Source organism: Ahaetulla prasina, chromosome 13 (genome assembly GCF_028640845.1).
Source record: "Ahaetulla prasina isolate Xishuangbanna chromosome 13, ASM2864084v1, whole genome shotgun sequence".
NCBI lineage: Eukaryota > Metazoa > Chordata > Lepidosauria > Squamata > Colubridae > Ahaetulla > Ahaetulla prasina.
This window is the reverse complement of record NC_080551.1, coordinates 8192743-8219765: the sequence shown is the minus strand read 5'-3', so window position 1 is coordinate 8219765 and position 27023 is coordinate 8192743. Positions and strand designations below refer to the sequence as shown.

The window sequence follows — 27023 nt, the reverse complement described above, 5'->3', positions numbered from 1 at the left end:
TCTTCTTAAAAACCTCCACTGTTGGAGCATTCATAACTTCTGAAGGCAAGTCGTTCCACTGATTGATTGTTTTCAATGTCAGGAAATTGCTCCTTAGTTGCTTCTCTTCTTGATCAGTTTCTACCCATTGCTTCTTGTCCTGCCTTCAGATGCTTTGGAGAATAGCTTGACTCCCTCTTCTTTGTGGCAGCCCCTTAGATATCAGAGCACTGCTACCATGTCACCCCTAGTCCTTCTTTTCTTTAAACTAGACACACCCAATTCCAGCAACCATTCTTCACATGTTTTAGCATATATTTTAGCAGTATTTTAGCATTAATTTAGGAGTATCGATTGACTGATTGTTGTTGCCGGTGGGCGGGGGTGGGGATTATTGCTTTTTATTGCTATTTATATCAGGTTTTTATCTTTGTAAACCATCCAAAGTCACTGAGAGTGAGTTGGGACAGCCATATGGCTTTTCTTAAATGAGTAAACGAATGTTTATATAGAGGAATTGGCACCATGTGGTCAGTGTCACTTGCATCCATGGACCCAGTGTTCTTGTGGGTTCTTTTAGAAGATCTAAGCCAGAGGCGGGTTTCAGCAGGTTCTGACCGGTTCTGGAGAACCGGCAGCAGAAATTTTGAGTAGTTTAGAGAACCGGTAGTAAAAATTCTGACTGGCCCCGCCCCCATCTATTCTCTGCCTCCCGAGTCCCAGCTGATTGGGAGGAAGTGGGGATTTTGCAGTAACCTTCCCCCTGGAGTGGGGTGGGAATGGAGATTTTACAGTATCATTCCCCTCAAGCCACGCCCACCAAGCCACGCCCACCAAGCCACGCCCACCAAGCCACGCTATGCCCACCAAGCCACACCCACAGAACCGGTAGTAAAAAAAAATTTGAAACCCACCACTGGTCTAAGCCCACAGTCCCTTATGAGACAAAGATCTGGACCTTTAATCCAAAGAGCCATGGAGCTGTTTCTATGTTTCCCGAACAGCTGCCTACCATGGCAGACAACAAACATCTCTGGAAAGCGAGGGGAATTTCAAAAGCTGTTTGTAATCCAACACGATGAATGTCCTAAGGCAGAACAGCAGGAGAGGAGAGGAAAAAAAATAATAATACAAAAAATAAAACAGAGTCTAGAGCCAAGAGGAAGGGAGTCAGATGCTGAAAAACTCTTTTTTTTAAAAAAAGGGCACAGCCGATGTCCCATCGCTTGGCACCAGCAGTGACCATCTGGCCTTAAAATGCTGGGCTCGTTCTAAAAACTGGAGCTGCACATAAGCCAGTTTGGCATCGTTTCTGTATCGGCCAACAAGCTTAACGTAGCTGTTTTACTTGTGTGTTGTGGTGTTTTAAGGGGGGGGGGAAACCTTTCCTCCCCAAAAGAGAGAAGTCAAAAACACCACTTCATGTAGTCAATCCAATTTTTCATTCCACTGTATATCTTCCTTGTAAATTCTTTGAGTACATTACAGTTTCTGTTTTCTTTCTTAAGTCCATTAAAATCCAATCCTCAAATCCATTAAGTCCATTAAAATTAGTCCATTCTTCAAATATAAGCAGTGCTACATCTTCCAATATATCAGTAACAAACATCCAACTACCAATATTGGATTTAAAGTCAATTTAGTCCTTATTATTCCTAAATTTTAGACTGAAGTGTTAAATAGTTTAAGAGTGATTGTAAGAATTGTATCATATTAATGTACTTGTTTATAAGGGAAAGGGGAGTTAAGGTTTTTTAAAGGGAGAAGAGAGATTATGGATTACGGTTTATTGGTGTAATTTAGCTTATGACTGATAGATGCAATAACCTGTATTCTGCTCTGGGAAGTCCTGGGGGTGGGGTGGAGGAAGGGTGGGGGAGGGGAAAGGAGAGGGAGGAGGGTGGGGGGGAGGGGGGAATTAAGTGGTAAAAAATTTTTGTAAAACTTTTTTAATTAAAAAAAAAAATACCGTATATACTCGAATATAAGCCGATCCGAGTATAAGCCGAGGTCCCCAATTTTACCCCAAAAACTGGGGTAAACTGGGGACTCGAGTATAAGCTGAGGGTGGGAAATGAGGCACCTACCGGTTGGGAAAACCCTCCCTCCCTCAGCTGAGAAGGCTGGCGGCTCCCCCGCCCCGCCCTCTCACTGCACCGGCAGGGCTTCCCCGCGCCGTCCGGTAAAATGTGAAAAAAAGAAAAAAAAACAAAAACTCGAGTATAAGCCGTATATACTCGAGTATAAGCCGAGGGGCTTAAAAAAAAACAAAACTCGAGTATAAGCCGTATAGACCCGAGTATAAGCCGAGGGGACGTTTTTCAGCACAAAAAACGTGCTGAAAAACTCGGCTTATACTCGAGTATATACGGTACCACTTCATCTCCTCTAAAACGCTAGGGTGTCCCTGCAATGCCCCCAAACTTTTGATCACTGTAGAAGTGTCAGAAAAGATCATCTCACAGCTGTCAAACCTGGTTCATCTTTAAAACAATCCCTGTTTTTCCAAACTGAGACTTTCCATTCCCCGCCCCCCCCCCACTTCGGTCTAAAGATTCCCTTCTTCACCTCCTCTTGGAATACTGCACCCAATTTTGATCGCCGTGATGTCAAAAAGGATGTTGAGACTCTAAGAAATAGCATGGAGAAGAAGAACAGCAAAAGATGATTAGGGGACTGGAAGCTAAAACATATGAAATAACAGTTGCAGAGATTGGGTATGTCTAGTCCAGGGGTCTCCAACCTTGGCAACTTTAAGACTAGCTGGCTGAGGAACTCTGGGAGTTGAAGTCCACAAGTCTTAAAGTTGCCAAGGTTCGAGACCCCTGGTCTAGTCTAGTGAAAAGAAAGACTAGGAGTGACATGAGAGTAGTGTTCCAATATCTTAAGGGCTGCCCCAAGAACAGGGGATCAAAATCAACCTACTCTCCAAAGCAACTGAGGGCAGGACAAGAAGCAATGGATGGAAATTAATCAAGGAGAGAAGCAACTTAGAACTAAGGAGAAATTTCCTGACAGTCTGAATAATCAGTGGAACAGTTTAGTCCCAGAAGTTGTGATTGCTCCATCAGTAGACGTTTGTAAGAAGAGATTAGACAGCCATTTGTCTGGAATGGTATAGGACCATGATGGCGAACCTATGGCACAGGTGGCACGCATAGCCATATTGGTGGGCATGCGAGTTCAGCTCCGGAAGTTGGCAAACAGGCTGTTTCTGGTCTCCAAAGGGCCTCCGGGGGTTGGGGAAGGCCGTCCCCAGACTCCTAGAAAGGCTCTGGAGCCTTGTGAGAGAGAAAAACAGGCCTACTGGGCCATCGTGTGCCAGGAGCAGGGCAGCAGGGTGGTGGTGGTAGTTGCATGTGCAGGGGTGGGGCACATAGAATTATGGATGTGGGCATGCATGTGCGCCCCCCCCTCCTGGCACACAATGGCAAAAAGGTTAGCCATCACTGGTATAGGATCTCCTGCTTGAGCTGGTGGTTGGACTAGAAGTCCTCCAAGGTCCTTTCCAAGCCTGTTATTCTGTTATCTAGCAACACATCATCTAAGCCATGGGTTTCTCCTTCCCTCCTTATCTTTCTATCAGCTTTTTGAAAAGCATTTTGTAAAGTAACCAGAAGTGGAAGAACATTTTAATGGACCTATCACATTATAAAATCAAAATTGTCCTGATGATGGTTATGATGGTTATGATGATGATGATGGAGCACTGACGAGGTTACCTATTTGGGTAGTGACATATCTTCAAGCAAGCAACCAAACTCAGAGAGCACCAAGGACTCTACAAACACCAGAAAACACATGATTGAAAACACAGCCCGCTGAATTCGCATCTATTTGTTCCCTGGAAAGGGCAAAGGACCCGTTGGCAGGTCCAGTAATTCCAGGTCACCACTTATTTCCCGCTGAGCCAGGAGAGTAATGAGCCAAATCCTGGTTAATCTATGATTTTAGAAAGAAACCAGCTGAGCTGCTGGGACAAATAAATCATTGGCTCACACAAATAATCCATTGGCTCACACAAAAAACCGCAAGATCTAAAATGGACAGTTAACATCAAAAACATCATCAAAAAAGGACAACAAAGAATGTTCTTTCTGCGCCAACTCAAAAAGCTCAAACTGCCCAAGGAGCTACTGATCCAGTTCTACAGAGGAATTATTGAGTCTGTCATTTGCACCTCTATAACTGTCTGGTTTGGTTCTGCAACCCAACAAGAAAAACACAGACTTCAGAGGATAATTAGAACTGCAGAAAAAATAATTGCTACCAACCTGCCTTCCATTGAGGACCTGTATACTGCACGAATCAAGAAGAGGGCCGTGAAAATATTTACAGACCCCTCACATCCTGGATATAAAATGTTTCAACTCCTACCTTCAAAACAACGCTACAGAGCATTGCACACCAGAACAACTAGACACAAGAACAGTTTTTTCCCGAAGGCCATTACTCTGCTAAACAAATAATTCCCTCAACACTATCAAACTATTTACTAAATCTACACTACTATTAATCTTTTCATCGTTTTCATCACCAATCTCTTTCCACTTATGACTGTATGACTGTAACTTTTTGTTGCTATCATTAAGGGTTAAATTGCAACCTATGACCATCATTTGTGTTGTAAATGTTGTACCTTTGATGTATTTTTTTTCTTTTCTTTTTCTTTTATGTACACTGAGAGCATATGCACCAAAACAAATTCCTTGTGTGTCCAATCACACTTGGCCAATAAAATTCTATTCTATTCTATTCTATTCTATTCTATTCTATTCTATTCTATTCTATTCTATTCTATTCTGTTACAAAACAGAGCGAGTTTTATTTCCTTTCCTTCCTCTCTGAGCTGGTAAGCAAGGCCACACCTCATGATCCCAAATACTGTACATCCTTATGGGTGGAATATTGTCTCTGTCTACCTATAGAGCAATCGGCACGTTTCTGGCTTCAAGGAGAGATTGGAAGATATTTGTCTGCAGTCCCAAATAAGATAAGGGAGGCACCAATATATTACGGGAGCTTTTCTTAACCCTCATAAATATTTCACAAACCGGGAAAATGGGTTGACTCATTAATCAAGTTAAATATGTTTTGCAAACTCAGCCAAGGTGCAACCTATATTTTCTCTGGAGCTCAGGCCACCCACTTGGTACTTAAATGCGCCAAGATGCTCTTGGTGCCCATCTGATTTAATATATATTTTAGGTTCCTCCCAGGAAAAAAAAAGCAAATACATGGTGTTGTTGTTGTTAGTTGCAAAGTCATGTGTGACCTATCGTGACTCCACGGACAATGTTCCTCCAGGCCTTCCTGTCCTCTGGAGTCCATTTAAGCTCATGCCTACTGCTTCAGTGACTCCATCCAGCCACCTTGTTCTCTGTCGTCCCCTTCTTCTTTTGCCCTGAGTCTTTCCCAGCATTAGGCTCTTCTCCAGTGGGTCCTTCCTTCTCATTAGGTAGCCAAAGTATTTGAGTTCCATCTTCAGTATCTGGCCTTCTAAAGAGCAGTCAGGGTTGATCTCCTCTAGGACTGACAGGTTGGATCGTCTTGCAGTCCAAGGGACTCGCAGGAGTCTTCTCCAGGCTCAGAGTTCAAAGGCTTCAATTCTTTGGCGCTTGGCCTTCATTATGGTCCAACTTTCACAGCCGTACAGTGCAACTGGGAAAACCATAGCCTTGACTATACGCACTTTTGTTGGCAGGGTGATGTTGCTGCTTTTTAGCATGCTGTCTAACTTTGCCATAGCTTTCTTCCCCAGGACCAAGTGTCTTTTAATTTCTTGGCTGTAGCCCTCATTTGCAGTGATATTGGACCCCAGGAAAATACATAGTACCCAGTCTCAAAAAGTTAAACAGGGTTGACTCATGGTAGAATTACAATTGGGGACCACCAAACTTGAAATATAGGCTGGATTGGGAAACTGAAAAGAAATATTCCAGAATTCTAGGACGAAACCCTGTTTATTCCCAAATAAACTATTTAGAAGTATCCATGAAAGCTGAAGGAGTCAAGCCTGAGTCCTTTTTACTGCCACCCAAGTGCCCAAATATCCTATATCTTTTCAACAATTCTGTGGGATCTCAGAGGGTACCAGCCAGACAAGGTAGATCAGACTACAAAGCCGATGCTATGGAAGTCCCGACTACTTTCATGATAAAACTACAGTGGAAAAAAAAATCTTGCAAATCTGAATATACCTCCCCCTCCCTCTCTCTAGTTCCATGCAAAGTTGGGAGATACCTAAGACGCTTTCTTGAGTTACCTTCTTGGTCTGGACCCAAGTCCTGTTTCTTTGCCTTGATAGCAGCTCTTCTTCCTTCAGAGCCATTCCCTTTGCAACTACTCACAGACTGCAGAGATAGTATAAGAATTCTGAAATCCCACCACCACAGGGTTTGGTAAGTTGCTTACCAGAAAAACATACAAATCCAAGAGAAATACCACTCTATAAAGCCTTCGTAAGACCACACCTAGAGTACTGCATCCAGTTTTGGTCACCACACTATAAACAAGATGTTGAGACTCTGGAAAAAGTGCAGAGAAGAGCAACCAAGATGATTAGGGAACTGGAGGCTAAAACATTGCAGGAACTAGGCATAGCTAGTCTAGTGAAGAAAAGGACCAGGGGAGAATGGATAGCAGTCTTCCAATATTTGAGGGGCTGCCACAGAGAGGAGGTGGGGTGTGTGTGTCAAGCTATTTTCCAAGGCACATGAGGCCAGACAAGGAGTAATGGATGGAAGCTGATCAAGGAGAGATTCAACCTGGAAATAAGGAGGAATTTTCTGACAGTGAGAACAATCAACCAATGGAACAGAAGTTCCCGGTTGGAAGTTGTGGGAGCTTCATCACTGGAGGCTTTCAAGAAGAAACTGAGTTGCCATCTGTCAGAAAGGGTGTGTAGGGTCTCTTGCTTGGCTGGGGGGGGGGGGTTGGAGCAGATGACCTACACGGTCCCTTCCAACTCTGTTAATCTGTAAAAGATAATGGACAGCTCCTTGCAGCTCCTAGAAGCTGGGACTGAAAAACTAATTCCCAAATAACCTTCTATGGTACCATAGCAGCTCAGCCAATCAGGAAAAGGAGGGTTTTAATCTAGCTCAGTAGGTATGAAGCACCATCAGCCTGGGCTCTTATCAAAACATGAAAAATGTCATGACGTATTCAAATTTTCAGGCCAGGAATGCTTGTCACTGCTCTCTCAGACAAGATTTGGACAGTGCTCTGAATTCATTAGACTTTCACAGTACAAAGCGATTATGATAATCAACCTTAAGTTTATTAGCTGCCTTACTCACTGGTCCATAATCAATCCCATTTTCCAAAGCTAGGAATTACCAGCCTTGCTCTGATAATCCAAATCTCCCATCGGCTTTCTCCGTAATGTCTTCGAGCAAAAAACCCGTTCTTCCTAAATATCCTATTTGTTCAACCGTGGTCACGCCTTAAAGGATAGCACTATGACATTTCCTGAACTGCCAGTTGCTTGAGGTATCGTTGGTTTCTCATTGCAATTTTTCAATCCATTTTTGTCAAAATTCTTAGATCTATTGTTGGCCGGGTGTCTTGGAGCTGTGTTCCTCCAGCTTGGCTACTTTAACGTGCGTGGACTTCAACTCCCAGAATTCCCCTGCCAGCATTTGGGTCACTCAGCCTTTGAGAGAAAGAGAGCGAGCAGCGGAGAGAATTAAGATTCTGTTAACAATGCGCAATGTGTCGGCTTTCATGCACAACCTTCTCTTTCAACCAGCTGCAGAATTACCATATTTTTCAGAGTATAAAACGCTCAAGACTACAAGATGCACCTACTTTTTTGGGGGAGGAAAACAAGGAAAAAAAATCTGCCTTTGCTTCCCAGCATCCATCTGGTGTTGTGTCTGCAAGGCCCGAGCCGGACTTCCTGGCAGAGAGTGACTCGGAGAGTGACGGGGAAGAGCCGACAGGGCTTCCCTCTGCAGAATCTTCCCCTCTGGCTCCACTCCAGATTCTAGAAGCAGGCCAGGTGGAGGAGGAGGAGCTGACACGGCCTATTTCCCCTGACCCCCTCATTCCCCCTGGCAACGCCCCAAGAGCCAGCTGAGGGGGACCAATCGTGGCTAGATGCAAGGCAGTGACGCCGAGTGAAGCGTGCACAGGAAAAGAAAGAAAGGGGCCAGCCCACGGAGTGCTGAGTCACGGAGCCACACCCCACAGGGTATAAAAGTGGGTGGAGCTGCCTTTGGGCTCGGTGACGGACAAAAACTGACTTTTGGAAACTTCAGCTGCTTTATTCAGGAATTGGCTTTTCAGACTTCTGTTTACTTCTGAGCTCTGGGTTGCTCTAGCAACAGACTGCAGTAGCATTGAAGAGATAAGGAGGACTTGGCTGGCCATTGCAGGTTCGTTGCCAGAGCTGATATCTGTAGCAAGAATAAATTGCTGGCAAATACAGTCGGCTCGTGTGTCTTCTGGGGGTGGGGCAGAACATCTGGTATTCATGCTGCCTGTTTGCCGTGGCCAGTTCAGTGCTGCTGCCACCCATTTGCTGTGGCCTGTTCACCACCGCCACGGTCCATTTACCACTGCCTGTTTGCTGCCACCATGGCCCATTCGGCATGGCTCATTTGCCGTTGCTTGTTTGCTGCTGCCTGTTCGCCACTGCCCATTTGCCACCGCCACTTCCCACTGCCTGGAACCGGCCGAAAATGTGATGTGCGGAGGCCAAAAAAGTGACACGTGGAGGCCAAAATCGGGGCATGCGGAGGCCAAAAATGTGATGTGCAGAGGCCAAAAAAAGGGGGGGGGCTAGTGGGTGGGCCGGTCTTCGGCAACATTCGGTGTATAAGACGCACCACAATTTTCACCCACTTTTAGGGAAGGGGAAGTGCATCTTATACTTCAGCTCCCAGAATTCCCCCAGCCAGCAAAGTTGAAGTCCGCCAAGGCTTAAAGTTGCCAAGGTTGGAGACCCCCGCTCTAGAGATTGCACAGCTCTCTCTAAATACAAGTAAACAATCCACTAAGCCAGCTAATGGTGTCTTTGGTTACACCAGTTAAGAGCACTGATCGATTGCCTACTGGGAAAAAAAACAAAACACCACCAGATATATGATCTCTCATATGATATATGATCTCTCATATGATCTCTCTCAGCAAAGGAGGAAAAACACAAACATCTGCAGAACTCTCAAATGCACAGCTGTTGCCTGGAACATTCAGAAAGGTGATCTGGACTCCTCCCGGCTGGCACGGTTCCAAGTAACGCCCCCAATGGAAGAAAACTACAAGGCCTGAGTCTCCTCAAAGTTTCATTTTATTAGAGATGTCATATTGGCACATCTGGGGAAACCTGAATCTGAAGGCTTCTAGGTTTTCCCCACCCAAAGGAAAGTCCAAGTCCCTGCCCAGCACCGTCCATCACATGGCCCAATCAATGCACCGTCCCAACTGGAGATGCCTCCCAGTTGCAGCCTTCCAGGTGCAGGACAAGATGTCCTTGATTCTCTGAGAAAGGAATGTTATTTTGACTATATATCACCCGGGCTCCATACAACCCCCCTCCCAATTTCCCACAGTAGTAAATGTGGCAGGCCTGAAGGCCCAACAAAAAAGATGGCTTCCAGGCCTGACAGGCTGCCCCCCACCCATCAGAAAAGCATGCCCTGCAACGAGAGTAACACAGTGGTTAATTTCAGCACACTAACCACTTCTCCGTCCCCCAGGGGGACCCTTTGGCTTATCAGGATCCTTATCATGGAATTGGTTCACTAGCCTATCCACCTTGACATTCCAGCTTTTAACCCAAGTAGTTCAATAACAGAGGAGAGGAAAGGAGAAATAGCAATAGCACTTATATACCTCTTCAAGGTGCTTTACAGCCCCTCTCTAAGCAGTTTACAGAGTCAGCATCTTGCCCCCCAACAATCTGGGTCCTCATTTTACCCACCTCGGAAGGCTGAGTCAACTTTGAGCTGGTCAGGATCGAACTGCTGGCAGTGAGCAGAGTTAGCCTGCAATACTGCATTCTAACCACTGCACAAGGAAGGAAGGAAAGAAGGAAGGAAGGAAGGAAGGAAGGAAGGAAGGAAGGAAGGAAGGAAGGAAGGAAGGAAGGAAGGAAGGAAGGAAGGAAGGAAAATAGCCATAGCACTTAAGACTTATATACTGCTTCACGGTGCTTTACAGCCCTCTTTAAGCGGTTTACAGGGTCAGCATCTTGCCCCCAACAATCTGGGTCCTCATTTTACTGACTTTGGAAGGCTGAGTCAACCTTGAGCCGGTCAGGATCGAACTGCTGGCAGTGAACAGTTAGCCTGCAATATTGCGTTCTAATTACTGCACCACTGAGGGAGGGAGGGGGGGGGGGAAGGAAGGAAGGAAGGAAGGAAAAACAAATCTCACAAAGCTAACAATCAAGGGTTCCATGAATTTAATTCTAGAACCCAGAAGAGTTTCTATGTATGATTCTGACACACAAAATTAACTTACTGCCCAAACAACAATAATCTGGTTAAATTGTTTCCTTTTCCCTCTGTGATGTAAATAGAATTAGAAAACTTTGGGAAGGAGGCCAACAACAAATTACTCTGCAATTAGATCCTTGGTCGTCTGTTAATTATATAAGCAAAGGGTGTTTGCAGCAACACCATTGAAGCCCATTTCCATTCGACAAATGTTCTGTATCTTATTTTAAGATATAGACCTCTTGGCCACACGAGGCTCTAAGTTAAACCCATGAAGCTAAGTAATTTCTTGTTCTGCAATATGGCTTTTATTTCTCAAAAACAATAGAAGGGCACAACTTTTTGAAGGCTGAGAAGGACAGCTGGTCTCCGAGAACCGAGCTGAGCTCCGTTCTCCCAACTGCAGGTGGGACCAGTCAACATCTTAAATTTGAATTGAATTTACATTTTAATCTGGTTTAACATGGCTAATATGGTTATTCTCCCAGCACTGCATCACCGGTCCCTTCTGTCACATTGAAAGTTATTTGGAGTCATGTTTGTCTTCCTTTTCAAAAGCAAAGTTATCTCTGGGTGCTTGGCTGCAGATTCCAACCATGAGTTATACGTAAGTTGTTTGAAGCACTTCCTCCCCCCCCCCCCCCATCTTCTCTTTTGGGATTTTTATAACTTGGCGGCAGGGGTGAAATGCTCCCAGTTTGGACCGGATCGCGTGATCCAGTAGCGATGGGGGCGGGTAGTTTCGAGAACCGGTAGCAAAAATCCCTGCCCCCCCCCAACTGCCCACGCCTCGCTGTTCCTCTTCTCTGTCCCTGTTCTCAGTGGTGATATAGCTGCAAATGGCCTTAAATGACTGCTGTGGCTCTTCAAAGAACTGTACTACAGCTGATCAGCACTGTAGAGGCTAGTAGACCGGTGCCTCTATTTTTAAAGAAGGTAGACTGGTGCCTCCCCAAAAAAAGGCAATTGGTAGACCGGTGCCTCTATTTTTAAAGAAGGTAGACTGGTGCCTCCCCAAAAAAAGGCAATTGGTAGACTGGTGCCTCTATTTTTAAAGAAGGTAGACTGGTGCGCTCCCAAGTTTTGTATACTTTATTATTTTTATTATTTATTATTACTGGACATGCCCATTCAGTCACCTGACCACCAAGCCATGCCCACCAATTAAGCCACATCCACAGAACCGGTAGGGAAAATTTTTAGATTTCACCCCTGCTTGGCGGGCATTTTTAAAAACATTCTTGGGAGTCAGTATACAAATAAAACAACAACTCCTCCTCCTCCTCCTCCTCCTCCTCCTTTTACTCACCATCTGCTCCAAGCCACATGGATTCCCACCATTCTCTTCCCACATCACTCCAAACCTTTTTTTTTTAAAAATATATCTTAAATCCAGAGTGTTTGGAATAGAATTTCCTGTGGGTTCCCCCACTCCCCAAAAGGCATATTGTATGAAGACCCTACAATGAGAAATATTATAGCATCCTCTTCTCCAGCAGAGGCAGGAGGTCTAGACAGTTGCTGCTGACTTTTCATTCTTTTTTTGGTGTGTGTGTGTGTGTGTGTGTGTGTGTGTGTGTGGAATTAGAAAGAAACAGATGCTCAAAACTCCCACCTAAAAAAAGCATCCCTAAAATCAAGAAAGGAATTCTACAAAAGCAGACCCACCGAGAGAAATTGCATTAGCTGAAAACGATTTAATTGGAATAATTAAGCTTTAAAGGCAGGAGATCTGTTCCTTTAGAGAGCCCCCTTACAGTACAAGTAGCACATGTGTGAGCACACACCTTTTAGCAAAATCCTACGTTTGCATTTATGCAATTATTTCTTCACTGTAAAGAATAGAATAGAATAGAACAGAACAGAACATAATTTTTATTGGCCAAGTGTGATTGGACACACAAGGAATTTGTCTGTGGTGCATATGCTCTCAGTGTACATAAAAGAAAAGATACATTCGTCAAGAATCATAAGGTACAACACTTAATGATAGTCATAGGGAACAAATAAGCATTCAAATCATATTAGGAAACAGTCAATATAAATCTTAAGGATACCAGCAACAAGGTTACAGTCATACAGTCATAAGTGGAAGGAGATGGGTGATGGGAACGATGAGAAGATTAATAGTAGTGCAGACTTAGTAAATAGTTTGACAGTGTTGAGGGAATTATTTGTTTAGCAGAGTGATGGCATTTGGGAAAAAACTGTTCTTATGTCTAGTTGTTCTGGTGTGCAGTGCTCTGTAGCATCGTTTTGAGGGTAGGAATTGAAACAGTTTATGTCCAGGATGTGAGGGGTCTGTAGATATTTTCACAGCCCTCTTTTTGACTTGTGCAGTATACAAGTCCTCAATGGAAGGCAGGTTGATAGCCATTGTCTTTTAAAGAGGCACAGAGCTAGATGGAGTACTTGCACTAAGCAAACAAAAAAGATGAACTTTAGGTGGACTCGGAATGAGTGTCGGTAACTTTGTGCAGCTCCTTCAGAATCCAAGATTCTAGAGCCATGATGGTGTATATGCTCGCACCTCCCACCAGCCAGCTGGTTATCAGATCTCTGCCTTGCATGCGAGGGGGTGGGGCATACACAGGGGCATGCGTGCATGCGCGGGGGGAGGGCGCATGCAAGGGGCACATGTGGGGGGTGTTGTGGCTCCCCCCGAACCTGGCCCCATGCCCGAAAGTGACTCCGAGAGTGAGGGGGAAGGGCCAGTAAGGCTTACCTCGGGAGCACCGATTCCTTTGGCCCGGCTCCAGGAGCCAGAACCAGACCAGTCGGAGGACGTAATGAGGCCGTCATCCCCTGATTCCTCTCTTCAGATCCAGCTGATAATAATAATCAAGTCTGGATTAACCCGCGCATCAGATTAGAGAGGCGGCGTCATCAAAGGAAAGGGTGGGGCAGGAGCCCCACCCCACAGGATATATAAGGAGCTTTGGGACTGCTCTCATTTCACCGGAAGCAAAAATTAGCTGAACCGTTTCAAAGAGAGCTGAAAGTCTTACTCTGCGAGTCATTTGTTTGAACTTTGGCAAGCAGCTGCGATTTCTCTGCCAGGACTGATAAGAGCCGTGAATCCACTGGCTGAAGGCCAGCTCGTTGCTCCAAAGTGGGGAAGGAGACAGAACAGGGGGGCACGCGCGCATTGCATTTTGGGGGTTCAGGAGCACACACATTGGGCACTCTGTCCAGAAAAGGTTAGCCATCCCTGTTTTAGAGCAAGCAGTGCTTTTCAAACTTGGCAGCTTTCAGATGGGTGGACTTCAACACATCTCTTAAAATTGCCAAGTTAGAGAAAACAACCACTATAGACTTAGAAGATCCGTCAGTGGTGGCTTTCCAAAAGAGACTGGACAACCGTTTGTCTGAAATGGAATAGCCTCCCCTGAAGTTGGATTAGAAGACCTCCGAGGTCCCTCCCAAGTCCATTATTATATATGTGTCACATATCGAACACTGTGACTTGTATGCTCATATTTTTCTGCATTGGTGTTAGTCTAGCCACTGTGGCTTGTTCACCATTGTTCTTCTTTAAGGGAAGGTGCGAACCCAGGTAACTGTGGCTTAATCAGCAAAGAGGCCTAAACAAACCAGGGATTAGCAAGAGCAGATCCAGTCCTTCAAAGTACCGTGTGAACAGAGGAAAAGAAACCTGATTTTTTTTTTCATCTGCCAGTACAGGTAGTCCTCAACTTACAATGGTTCATTCAGTGACTGTTGAGAGAGATGAAGAGAGAGAGAGAGATGGAGAGAGAGAGAGAGTGGGAGAGAGAGGAGGGAGGGAAGGAGGGAGGGAGGGGGAGAGAGAGGGAGGGAGAGAGAGGGAGGGAGAGGGAGGGAGGGAGAGAGAAGGACAAAGAGAACCTTGGCAAGAAAGAAGATCTTTTCCTATATATATAGGAGAACATATAGATAGTTCTTGACAGTGATTCATTTAGCAATTGTTTGAAGCTACCACGGTACAGGTATTCCTCGACTCACTACAGTTCATTTAGTGACCGTTCAGAGTTACAATGGCACTGAAAAAAGAGACTTATGACCATTTTTCACCCTTACGACCATTTTAACATCCTCATAATCGCATGATCAAAATTCAGACTCTTGGCAACTGGCTCATATTTATGACGGTTGCAGTGTCCCGGGGTCACGTGATCCTCTTTTGTGACCTCCTGACGAGCGAAGTCAAGATTCACTTAACAACCGTGTTATTAACCGCTGCAATTCACTTAACAACTGCACCAAGAAAGGTCGTAAAATGGGGCAAAATCTGCATAACAAGATCTTTCGCTTAGCAACAGCAACGCTGGGCTCAATTGTGGTCGTAAGTCGAGGACTACCTGCGTAAAGCAAGAGATTTGGAAAGCTTCATTTCTGCAAGTCAAGACGTGCTAAAAGACACAAGAGCAGAACCAGCAAAAAGCTGGTAAAATGTAGAGGGGGGCAAAAAGGGGCCTTTTCAAAGGGCCTCTGGTGGCTCAACAGACTAATGCAGCCTGTTATTAACAGCAGCTGCTTGCAATTACTGCAGGTTCAAGTCCCACCAGGCCCAAGGTTGACTCAGCCTTCCGTCCTTTATAAGGTAGGTAAAATGAGGACCCAGATTGTTGGGGGCAATAAGTTGACTTTGTATATAATATACAAATGGATGAAGACTATTGTGTAGATTATTGACATAGTGTAAGCCGCCCTGAGTCTTCGGAGAAGGGCGGGATATAAATGCAAATTAAAAAAAAAAGCATTTCACTTAACCTTTTAAAAAAAATACATTTCATGGCGTCTCCCAACTGCCTCTTCACCTTCCCTTGAAAGCTTTAGTGTATAAGGACTGATCTTATTTTTTCACGCGACTGACCGGGTGGCTTAAGCATAGTTTGATTGAATCCATTATAACCGCCTACCTTTGCGTGACACTCAAATCATCAGTCATGGATTGCAAGCCACGTTTTAGACAATTCAATAAAGCCAAAGTCAAGTGTGAAGCAGAAAAATATGGCTTTGTTGATTTTGCTCTAACTTGGTCTCCCCCAAAAAGAGATTATTTTTTCCCCCATGCTGCTAAGCACAGCACTTTGGAGGAAATATCAACTGTTTCTTTCACTTATTTAAAGATAAACATTCATCCCCACCCCCCACAAGCCCTGTTTACTACAGCTACCAAATCTGGGCTGCAAACAATCGGGTGAGCAGGAGATGGCAGCAAAGAGATACAGAACCTCTGTATTTGTGGCCCCCTGGTGCCCAACTGAAGTTCTGCGCTTCTGATCCGATAGTTCTATGCCACTGTATATACTTCTATTTCTGTTTGCAACAGCTGTTGAGTCGCCTGTGGATTAATATTCCAACATAAATCATAGGGCTGTGGAAAGCCGGACATATTTTTAAAGAAGAACTTGCTGCAATTTTCTGAATTTTTATTTGACGGTGAAGTCCTTAGGAAATGAAAGGTGCTTACAGATAGAAATATATAAGGATCAGAGCCGACAGATTGCTTTGCCACAGCCATGAGGCGTTTAAATATTTTTTTTATAACTAACTTTGCTCCTAACAGCTGTATCCCTTCTTATCACAGTTCTCTGCACCAGCACAAATATACATAACCAGCTATGCAAAAACATAATGAAAATAACAGATATAACTGCAACGTGAGTTGTGGCTGGATCTCAACAATGTATTAAGTGTCTCATAGAAAATCTACTGCTAACCTAATTTAAAAATCATGGAATTCTAATGTTTAAAGCTCTGCCTTTATGCAACCGAAAAAGTGACAAGAGGTTTTTGTTTTGTTTTTTAATAGAAAGGGACTATAACCAAGGTGACATTTGTTGGTCAAAGTACTAAGCAGTTAACAATTTACAAAGTTGTGCTAAGGTGGGCCACTGTAAAAAGCTCGCAAACCAAAGAGCAGGAGGAAAAACAATTGGGGGGCAGCCAGATGCTGACTTGATCAGCAAACCTGCTGTTCTATGTGATCCACTCTGATTTACATAAAGATCAGAAGAAAAAAACAACCCTGTACAGTTGTAATATCATCCAGATATTACCAGAGTGGTTGACAGAGTCTATTTTCCCAACCAATCTTTCCCAAGCTTGCTGCCCACATCCCAGAATTCCCTGGTCAGCATGGGCATTACTGAGAATTCTGGGACTTGGAAGTCCCCACATCCTCTGTACAACTGAATCAGCAGCTCCTCGGGCAGTTTGAGCTTCCTGAGCTGGCGCAGAAAGAACATTCTTTGTTGTGCTTTTTTGATGACGTTTTTGATCTTAGCTGCCTGTTTTAGATCTTGCGATATGGTAGAACCTAGAAATTTGAAGGTCTCTACTGTTGTTAACAGAGTTGGAAGAGATCTTGTAGGTCCATGGTGGCAAACCTATGGCATGAGTGTCATGCAGAGCCCTCTCTGTGGGCATGCGCGCCGTCGCCGGCTGGTCTTGTGGTTTCTGGTACATGCATGTGCACTGGCCAGCTGATCTTCACGCATGCCGGAGCACCAGAAACCTAAAGACCAGCTGGCCGGTGCACATGTGTGCGCTGGCCACCTGGTCTTCAGGTTCCCAGGGCTCCGGCATGCGCGATCAGGTTTGGGCACTCAGTGCTGAAAAGGTTCGCCATCACTGTTGTAAGTCATTTAGTGCAACTACCCACCCAAGCAGGAGACCCTACACACCATTTCTGACAGATGACAGTCCAAAAGCCTCCAGGGATGAAGCTCCCACAACTTCTGTAGGCAACTTTTGTTCCATGGGTTGATGGTTCTCAGTGTCAGAAAATTTCTCCTTATTTACAGGTTGAATAATAATAATAATAATAATAATAATAATAATAATAATAATAATAATAATAATAATAATTATTATTATTATTATTATTATTATTATTATTATTATTATTATTATTATTATTATTATTATTATTATTATTATTTAATTTTTATACCGCCCTTCTCCCGAAGGACTCAGGGCGGTGTACAGCCAGATTTAAAACAAAAACAATATACAGATTAAAACAACAATTAAAATAACATATTATATTAGTGGCCGAAAGATTTAAAACCGTTAAATTTGACCCATGGTTAAAACACCCCAATTAAAATTATTAAAATTCAAGAAATGTAAAAATTAAGCCAGTCCCGCTTGGATAAACAAATGCGTTTTCAACTCACGGCGAAAGGTCCGAAGGTCAGGTAATTGACGCAAACCAGGGGGAAGTTCGTTCCAGAGGGTAGGTGCTCCAACAGAGAAGGCCCTTCCCCTGGGGGCCGCCAGCCGACATTGCTTGGCGGAAGGCACCCTGAGAAGACCCTCTCTGTGTGAGCGTACGGGTCGGTGGGAGGCATAGGGTAACAGCAGGCGGTCCCGTAAGTACCCGGGCCCTAAGCCATGGAGCGCTTTAAAGGTGGTAACCAACACCTTGAAGCGCACCCGAAAGACCACAGGTAGCCAGTGCAGCCTGCGCAGGAGCGGTGTTACACGGGAGCAACGTGTGGCTCCCTCAATCACCCGCGCAGCTGCATTCTGGACTAACCAAAGCCTCTCCTTCATCAGCTTCCATCCATTATTCCTTGTCTGACCTTCAGGTTCTTTGGAAAATAGCTTGACCCCACCCCTCCTCTCTGTGGCAGCCCCTCAAATATTGGAAGACTGCTATCATGTTTCCCCTGGTCCTTCTCTTCACTAGACTAGCCATGCCCAGTTCCTGCAACCATTCATCGTATGTTTTAGCCTCCAGTCTCCTAATCATCCTGGTTGCTCTTCTCTGCACTCTTTCTAGAGTCTCAACATCTTTCTTTATAGTAGTGGTGACCAAAACTGGATGCAGTACTCTAGGCGTGGTCTTACAAAGGCTTTATAAAGTGGTAATAGCACTTCACATGATCTTGATCGTATTCCTCTGTTAATGCAACTTAGTCCAACCCTACAAGAAACCCTATACCATATCAAACAAAAGGTTGTCCAGTCTTTTCTTAAAAACTTTCAGTGTTGGAGCATCCACAACTTCTGGAGGTAGGTTGTTCCGCTGATTAATTGTTCTCACTGTCAGTAAATCAGCTCTTTGCTAGTGGTCCGTGTGAAATATATTAAAGCTTTTTCCAGTCTTCCCCTCCCCGCTCCCAAGAGATCTACAGAAGGTACTAAAATCAAAACCTTGCGTTCTTTGCAACAAAATATCCTAACACAGCAACTTTCAAATTAAAAATAAATAAATAAACCCTTGCCAAAGATCCTTGAGAAAAATCCAAGAGAAATCTCCATTCTCAAGGCCACGGCAATAAGGCAGTAAAACAGGTTTTTTTTTTCCCCAGGCAAAGTGAGAACTAAAATTGCCTTTGAGTAGAGCAGGGGTCTCCAACCTTGGCAACTTTAAGCCTGGTGGACTTCAACTCCCAGAATTCCCCAGCCAGCTTTGCTGGCTGGGGGATTCTGGGAGTTGATGTCCACCAAGCTTAAAGTTGCCAAGGTTGAAGACCCCTGGAGTAGAGCATGACTTTTATGGACACATCCACGCAACTTTTATGGACACATCCATGCAACTTTCTTAGCAAGGAGAGGGTTGGGGTTTGCCAGGGTCTCCTTTCACGAAATTTCCCCAACTTTTAGCTTTCAGGCCTAGGATTCATTCGTAGTTCCCCCACTCCCCAAAAAACGAAGCAGGATCAACTCTGCTTAACTTACAAGCTAAGCTAAGCTCAGGTAGGTGCTATTAAGTGGCAGCTGAAATGGAGATATTGCCAAGTATAGCATGCTTGAAGAGGCCCATTGCTCACTCTTACGGGGAGTCCTCGAGTTACGACCACAATCGAGCCCAACATTTATGTTGCCAAGCGAGACGGGTGCTACGTCAGTTTTGCTCCATTTTACGCCCTTCCTTGCCTCACTGCACTTGTGAATCACTGGCAGTTGACAAGTTGGTAACCCGGTTGTTAAGTGGATCGGGCTCCTTCCTTGACTTTGCTCATCAGACGGTCGCAAAAGGGGATCAGGCAATCCCAGGGACGTGGGCAACCGTCGTAAATATGAGTCAGGGATGCTGCAATGGTCGTCACTGTGAAAAATGGTTGTCACTGTGAATAACGGTCCTAAGTGACTATTTTCAGTGCTGTTGTAAATTAGAACGGTCACTAAATGAGCTGTTTTAAGTCAAGGACTAACTGTATAACGTTGGGATTGTGAGGTCCGCAAGACACCCCCCCTTATCCTTAAGACTGCCAGCTGGGCTCGTCTTTATTCATTCATTTGTAAAATAGATGCGGTGGCTCAGTGGCTAGGATGCTGAGCTTGTCGATCGAAAGGTCGGCAGTTCAGCGGTTCGAATCCCTTGTGCCGCATAACGGGGTGAGCTCCCGTTACTTGTCCCAGCTTCTGCCAACCTAGCAGTTCGAAAGCATGTAAAAAATGCAAGTAGAAAAATAGGGACCACCTTTGGTGGGAAGGGAACAGCGTTCCGTGCGCCTTTGGTGTTGAGTCATGCTGGTCACATGACCACAGAGACGTCTTCGGACAGCGCTGGCTCTTCGGCTTTGAAACGGAGATGAGCACCGCCACCTAGAGCCGGGAACGACTAGCACATAGGTGCAAGGGGTACCTTTACCTTTACCTTACAGTTAATAAGGTTAAATGTATTAACTTTTTCCATATGATTCTCCCCTTGATGATGTTCCAGAAGTTGTTTTTTTTTAAAAAAAACCTGGCTGTTCGTCCATGCCTTGGGGGAGGGTAATAGAGAAGCCCAATTTGGTGTGTGTTTTTGCAAAATACGTAAAGTATATTTTGCTTAGACATATGTGATCTTGTCTGTCCTTTATTATTTGTACTCTGTTAAAATGTAAACCTTCCACTCTGGTATCCGATGGCCTTCCAATCTGTGCTTCTCAAATGTTTTCCTTAGTTACCCAAGCCTGCTTTTCAGAAAATCTTATCAAACTTCAAGGGCAGGGGGTAAGTCCTCTCCATCAGCACCACTGGAACTTTTGGTCACTGAATAAATAGTCATAATTTGAGGAATGCCCTTATCGTAAAACCCCTATCACTGAAGGACCTTCATGTCATTTCAACAAATTGCCTTTGGTATTTCATCTGGTTTTTTTTAGCTTTGTAGGCCTATTTGGGGAGCATGTTTCCAATATAGTTTAGTATACGTGGCAATCTTTACAGTCCATTTAGAATAGGATAGGATAGGATAGGATAGGATAGGATAGAACAGAACAGAACAGAACAGAATAGAATAGAATAGAATAGAATAGCAAGGCAAGGAGATGGAGTGGCCACTGTAATCTGAAGTCAGAATAACAAGAGTTGGAAGGGACCTTGGAGGTCTTCTAGTCCAACACCCTGCTTAGGTGTGATACTATAGCCACTTCAGACAAATGGTTATCCAATCTCTTCTTAAAAACTTCCAGTGTTGGAGCATTCACAACTTCTGGAGGCAAGTTGTTCCACTGATTAATTGTTCTCACTGTCAGGAAATTTCTCCTTAGTTCTAGGTTGCTTCTCTCTTTGATTGGTTTGCACCCATTGCTTCTTATCCTGCCCTCAGGTGCTTTGGAGAATAGCTTGACTCCCTCTTCTTTGTGGCAGCCCCTGAGATATTGGAACACTGCTATCATGTCACCCCTGGTCCTTCTTTTCATCAAACTAGACATACCCAGTTCCTGCAACCGTTCTTCATATGCTTTACCTCCAGCTTTGCTGGCTGAGGAATTCTGGGAATTAAAGTCCACAAGTCTTAAAGGTGCCAAGGTTGGAGATCCCTGCTCTAATCATCTTTGTTACTCTTCTCTGCACTCTTTCTAGAGTCTCCACATCTTTTTTGTATCGTGGTAAACAAAAATTGAATGCAGGATTACAAATCTATTTTTACCAAAGTTACTAACAAATCACATGAACTTGATACTATCCCTCTGTTGATGCAGCCTAAGACTGTGTTGGCTTTCTGGGCTGCTGGCTCATACAGGTAGTCCTCGACTTACAACTGTTTGCTTAGTGACCGTTTGAAGTTAGAACGGCACTGAGAAAAGTGACTTGTGACCGTTTCCCACACTTAAGACCATTGTGGCATCCCAATTGTCACGCGATTTACACTCAGACGGTTGACAACCGGTTCACATTTATGTTGGTTGCAGTGTGCCAGGGTTACGTGATCCACTTTTGTGACCTCCTGACAAGCCAGATTCACTTAACAGCCGTGTTCCTAATTTAACAACTGCAGTGATACCCTTAACAAAGGTGGCGAGAAAAGTCTTAAAATGGGGCAAATTTTAACTTAACAAATTTCTATATTTAGCAAGATAAATTCTGGGCTCAATTGTGGTCGTAAATTGAGGACTACCTGTACCAGGTAGATTAATAACCTACAATTTTAGGATCCTGGAGAAAGCCTGCAATTCTCCATTTCCTTTCCTGTATGGACCACAGTGGAGAAGCTCTTGAAAAGAACCTGATTTTTTTTCTGTTTCTCTCATTCTTCATCAAATGTGGCCATCAAATTCAGATCCCCGGCCCTAGGAGGAATTCAGATCACTGGAAACTTTTCCTTGAGCAGCTAATGATCCACCCAAGCCAACAGTCATCACACTTCTTTCCTCTTTCCCCAAATCCATAGATCACTTTTTTTAAAAAAAATCTAATTATAGAATCTATATCAGGGGTGAAATCCAGCAGGTTCTGACAGGTTCTGGAGAACCAGTAGCGGAAATTTTGAGTAGGTTGGAGAACTGGCAAATACCACCTCTGGCTGGCCCCAGAATGGGGAGGGAATGGGGATTTTGCAGTATCCTTCCCCTGCCACGCCCACCAAGCCACACCACGTCCACCAAGCCACGCCATAGAACCGGTAGTAAAAATTTTTTGATTTCAACACTGGTCTATATCCAGAATAAACCCAACCATACATGTTGGTTTCATAGTTTTGAGAGAAATCCATGAAAATGCAAACCAGGCCAGACCAAATGGTCCATCAACATGAATACTGAAGATCCAGAAGGCCAGCAACCTTGGAGGTTCCATGTCCAGATGCCATCATACCAGTGACTGCCAGTAGGCTATTACTTTTATGCACTATTAAGCATAGTGCATAAAATTATCTGCCTCAATATCCTACCTGTCAATGACTACTTCAGCTTCAACCACAACAATACACAAGCAAATAATAAATACAAACTTATGGTAAACCGCTCCAAACTTGATTGCAGAAAATACAACTTCAGCAACAGCGTGGTCAATGCCTGGAATGCACTACCTGACTCTGTAGTTTCTTCCCCAAACCCCCAAAACTTTAACCTTAGACCATCTACTGTTGACCTCACCCCATTCCTAAGAGGTCTGTAACGGGTGTGCATAAGAGCACCCGCATGCCTACCGTCCCTGTCCTAATATTGTTTTTTACTTACTTTTTTCATGTATTCAAATTATGTTTATACTTTTACCTGTTATCTTATATATGCTTGACAAAATAAATAAATAAAATAAAATAAATAAATAAATAAAAAATATTAAGCAACAGGCTATGTCGGGGGTCTCCTAACTTGGGAACCATAAGACTTGTGGACATCAGCTCCAGAATTCACCAGCCAGGTTCACCAGCCAGCTTGGAGAACAGGGAATCGAAGTCCAAAAGTCTTGAAGTTGCCAAGTTTTGGTGTCCCCTGGGCTGGGTGATTCAGTGCATCTTCAGACTCTCTCATGAGTTCCTTTGTGTCAGAATCTACACATTAGAAGCAGCTTTGCCCTCTAAACGTGAGATACGAAGGCAACTGCAAGGCAGGGAGATCCTTCAAGACAACGTATCTTTCACCAACTCATGCCAAAAACCGATGCTTTATGTTTGATCACCAAGTCTCTGCAGTGCCGCATTCAGACGTTCTGAGGATCACTTATAGTATAGAAAATGTATATTTGATAATTTATATAATAACTGCAGCTAGGATTGTATTTGCACAAAATTGGAAAAATGAAGAGATCCCTATGGATGAGAATGTGATTAGGAAAATATTAGAATGTGCAGAAATGAATAGGTTAACACTTGACATTAAAGAGAAGGAACAATTTGATTACTATAACATATGGGAAATATTTTATCAATGGTTAGAGAATAAAAGTGGAAAAAAGCAGAGGAGTGAAATAGAGAAAATATTTTAATAAAGTTAAAGAAGTTAAGAAGAGGACAGTTACAGTATTAGGGTAGGGGTATATATTACTATTATTATTAAGAATAGATAAAATAATAAATATGACTGTAATTGTTATTGTATAAAATATTTGTACAAAATATTTGTACCCAGACGACACACCGTTTAATGGAAGATGATGTCTGAATCAAAAAGAATTTGGAAGAAAAAAAGAGAAGAAATTCTGAAGATCATCTGTCAACGCAACTTTCCGAGTGTGCCGTATGGGCCCTGAAAGTTATGAATGACCAAGAAAAGTTTTGTGGATACAAGGTCGACCCTTTCTGTCCTTCAAGACTGACAAAAATCCAATCACCTGCAGAGATGACATTGTAACAAAGAACTTTAAAAGAACCTTATTGGCTTGCTTCATATACCCATCAAACTAACATTACTGGGTTAGTTAACTCTGTCCAACCCAGAGTCTTCCAAATGCGCTTAGATGAAAACTCCTTTCACCCCCAGCAGGTGGAACGCCTGATCAAGCCTGACTAGGTGGCTCAGTGGCTAAAGACACTGAGGTTGTTGAACAGAAAGGTCCAGCGGTTCAAATCCCTAGTACAACTCTCCTGCACGAGCAGGGGGTTGAACTAGATGACATCCAAGGTACCTTCCAACTCTGTTACTGTTAACTGTAGATGATGGGAAGTGTAGTCCACACACAACTAGTCCATACGCAACTAGACGGCAACAGATTTGGGAAGACAATTGAGATACTGAATTTGCTTTGTGGGGGGCAGGGGGGGGCTTTTGGGCTTCTCTCCAGGGCTCAGCCTTTTACAGCCAAAGGTATACTGCCTTTCCACATGGAAGCTCTTCCATCTAGCCACTGCGGCTGCCGCTGTGATCTTTGCTTTCTAGGAATAATGCGAGTCAAAGCCCCAACATCTGGAAGGCACATTTGAAGGCTGCTGGGAAGCAGCTGTTCAGATTGCATTCACCCAGAGAAGAGAAGCCGATCCAGGAAATTAATCTGAGGAAGAGGGAAGGTGAGGTGGAGCCCCTGCCATCTTGTAAACAAAGCGAGTGTTTTTTGTTTGTTGTCTTGTCATTTGTCATTTGGGTTGTTGGTTTTTTTCCCCCTTTCCAAAGCCACTTTCTAATTACAATCTTTTTTTTCTTATACAGCATCGGGCCCTTGCTGTTCGCTCGGGATTGCTCTCTTACCGGATCAATTCTGGATCCCCTTTCTGGGTCTCACAAAGAAACTTAACCCCAAAGGTGCTTTTTCAAGAGACAACTGGAGTTTCTGGTTTTTCCTTTTCTTTTTCTTTGAAGACCTTTCGCTTTTCATCCAAGAAGCTTCTTCAGCTCTGACTGGATGGTGGGGATAGATAGATAGATAGATAGATAGATAGATAGATAGATAGATAGATAGATAGATAGATAGATAGATAGATAGATAGATAGATAGATAAATAGATAGATATAGATGACAGATAGACAGATAAGATAGATAGATAGATAGATAGATAGATAGATAGATAGATAGATAGATAGATAGATAGATAGATATAGATGATAGAAGATAGATAGATAGATAATATAGATAGATAGATAGATAGATAGATAGATAATATAGATAGATAGATAGATAATATAGATAGATAGATAGATAGATAGATAGATAGATAGATAGATAGATAGATAGATAATATAGATAGATAGATATAGATGATAGAAGATAGATAGATAGATAGATGATATAGATAGATAGATAACTAGATAGATAAGATAGACAGACAGACAGATAGATATAGATAGATGATAGATAGATAGAGCTTGTCGATCAGAAAGTTCAAAGGTTCGAATCCCTATTATAGGTCTCCTGCATGAGCAGGACTAGATGACCTCCAAGGCCCCTTCCAATTTTGTTATTGTTAAAAGATATCTATTTTCAGTCGGAGCTGAAGAAGCTTCTTGGATGAGAAGAGAGAGGTCTTCCAAAGAAAAACCAAACAAAGTCCAGTTGCCTCTTGGAAAGAAATAAAAAAAGGAACTTTGGCACCCAGTGGAGATTCTGGACGACCGAGAATCTCCACAGACAAAAGAAACGAACCGACTTCGAACTGCACTTTAGGCGCTGCTTTCGCGCGGTTTGCGACCCGGGAAACTACGAGGGGCCGCTCCAGCCCCCCCACCCCAATCCCCGCACGACGCTTCTCAATCTCAACGCCTTCAAACGAGGCCCGTCTGCTTGGCGCACGGACCGGAACCCAAAAGTGGACCCGCTGGCCGCTTGGACGGTCCCGGCCACTTCTGCTCCGCGCGCCCGGCTGCTCTGGCAGCGTCCAGCCCTCGCTAGTAGCCGCCGCCGCCGCCGCCGCCTCCCTCCCCGCATACACCTGTTTGGAGCCATCACCGCGAAAGGGAGCGCGCTGGGAGAGGAAAGCCGCGGGGCTCGCCAGGGTTAGTGGCTGCAGCCACCGGGCCGTGCGCGCCATCCTCCTTTCGGGGGCCGCGGCAGTTGGTCCCTTTTTCTCGGCCAGGGGTCCGGTTCCCTTCCACCCCTTTCCTCCTCCATCGGTTCTTCTATTTCCTTCCCGGACCCGCTTCCTTTACGGGCGCCCCGTGCGCTTTCCCCGGCTCCTCTGCGCCCCAAGTCGGAGTCTTTGCGCGCCGGGCCAAGCGCCCGCTTTCCTTCTTCAAGGGGAGCCTTTCCCGGGGAAGGGAGCGATCTCGGGGGAGCCAAGAGAAGCCGGAGGAGCCTCCTGGCTTGGGGGCTTACCTTCCACCGTGGTCAAGGTCAGCAGCAGCAGGAGGAGGAGCAGCGCCCAGCCCGGCAGCGCCATGGGAGCCTGCGGCGGAGAAAGCGAGGGGGGACCGTCCGGAGCCCCTGCTCGGCTGCTTGGCGGCTGTGGTGGGTCTGCCTTTTTAGAGGTACGCGCAAGCCGGAGACGGGGTCGGTCGCCCCTCCATCGCCATCTTGTGCGAATGCGAGAGGGAGTCCGCCAGTTGCATGCACACACTCCCCCCCCACAGACCCAGCCTTCCCTCCCTCTTGCACGCACGCACGCTCCCTTGCTTTACACACCCACCCACGGACACATGCACACCCGCCCCGCGGGCGCGCGCCAAGTCCTGATTGGGGAGTCCGCTGGAGACGCCCGCGCCGCCTCCTGCTCCGCTCGCACGGCAGAGCCACACCCCCCCCCCCACACACACTCCCCACGCCTTTCTCGCCGCGGAGAAGACGGACAGATGGGTCCCCTCCGGGCTGGGGAGGGAAGTGGGCCAGAGGCAAGGCGAGGATGAGGGGGAGACAGAGCCAAGTGGGGGGTGGGGGGAAGAGGAGAAGATGGGGCGGGGAACACCAAGGAGGGAGAAGGGGACGACGAGGGGAGGGGAAACAGAGCCAAGGGTGTGAGGAAGAGGAGAAGATAGGGGTGGGGACACCAAGGGGAAGGAGAAGATGGGGGAAGAGAACCGAAGC

At 44.8% G+C, this 27023-nt stretch overlaps 1 protein-coding gene across 4 annotated transcripts in view; it reads right to left on the bottom strand.

The window, feature by feature from the left end:
* Positions 1-26573, bottom strand: part of IGDCC4 (immunoglobulin superfamily DCC subclass member 4) — a 105425-nt gene extending 78852 nt beyond the window's left edge. For 3 of the 4 annotated variants that reach the window (XM_058156557.1, XM_058156559.1, XM_058156558.1), the window contains exon 1: positions 26319-26573. In XM_058156557.1, coding sequence (XP_058012540.1) covers positions 26319-26382 — 64 coding nt within the window. In that variant the 5' untranslated portion in view covers positions 26383-26573. The remainder of the gene's footprint in view (positions 1-26318) is intronic. The other variant, XM_058156560.1, reaches the window with a different exon arrangement.
* Between the last annotated feature and the right edge of the window lie 450 nt (positions 26574-27023).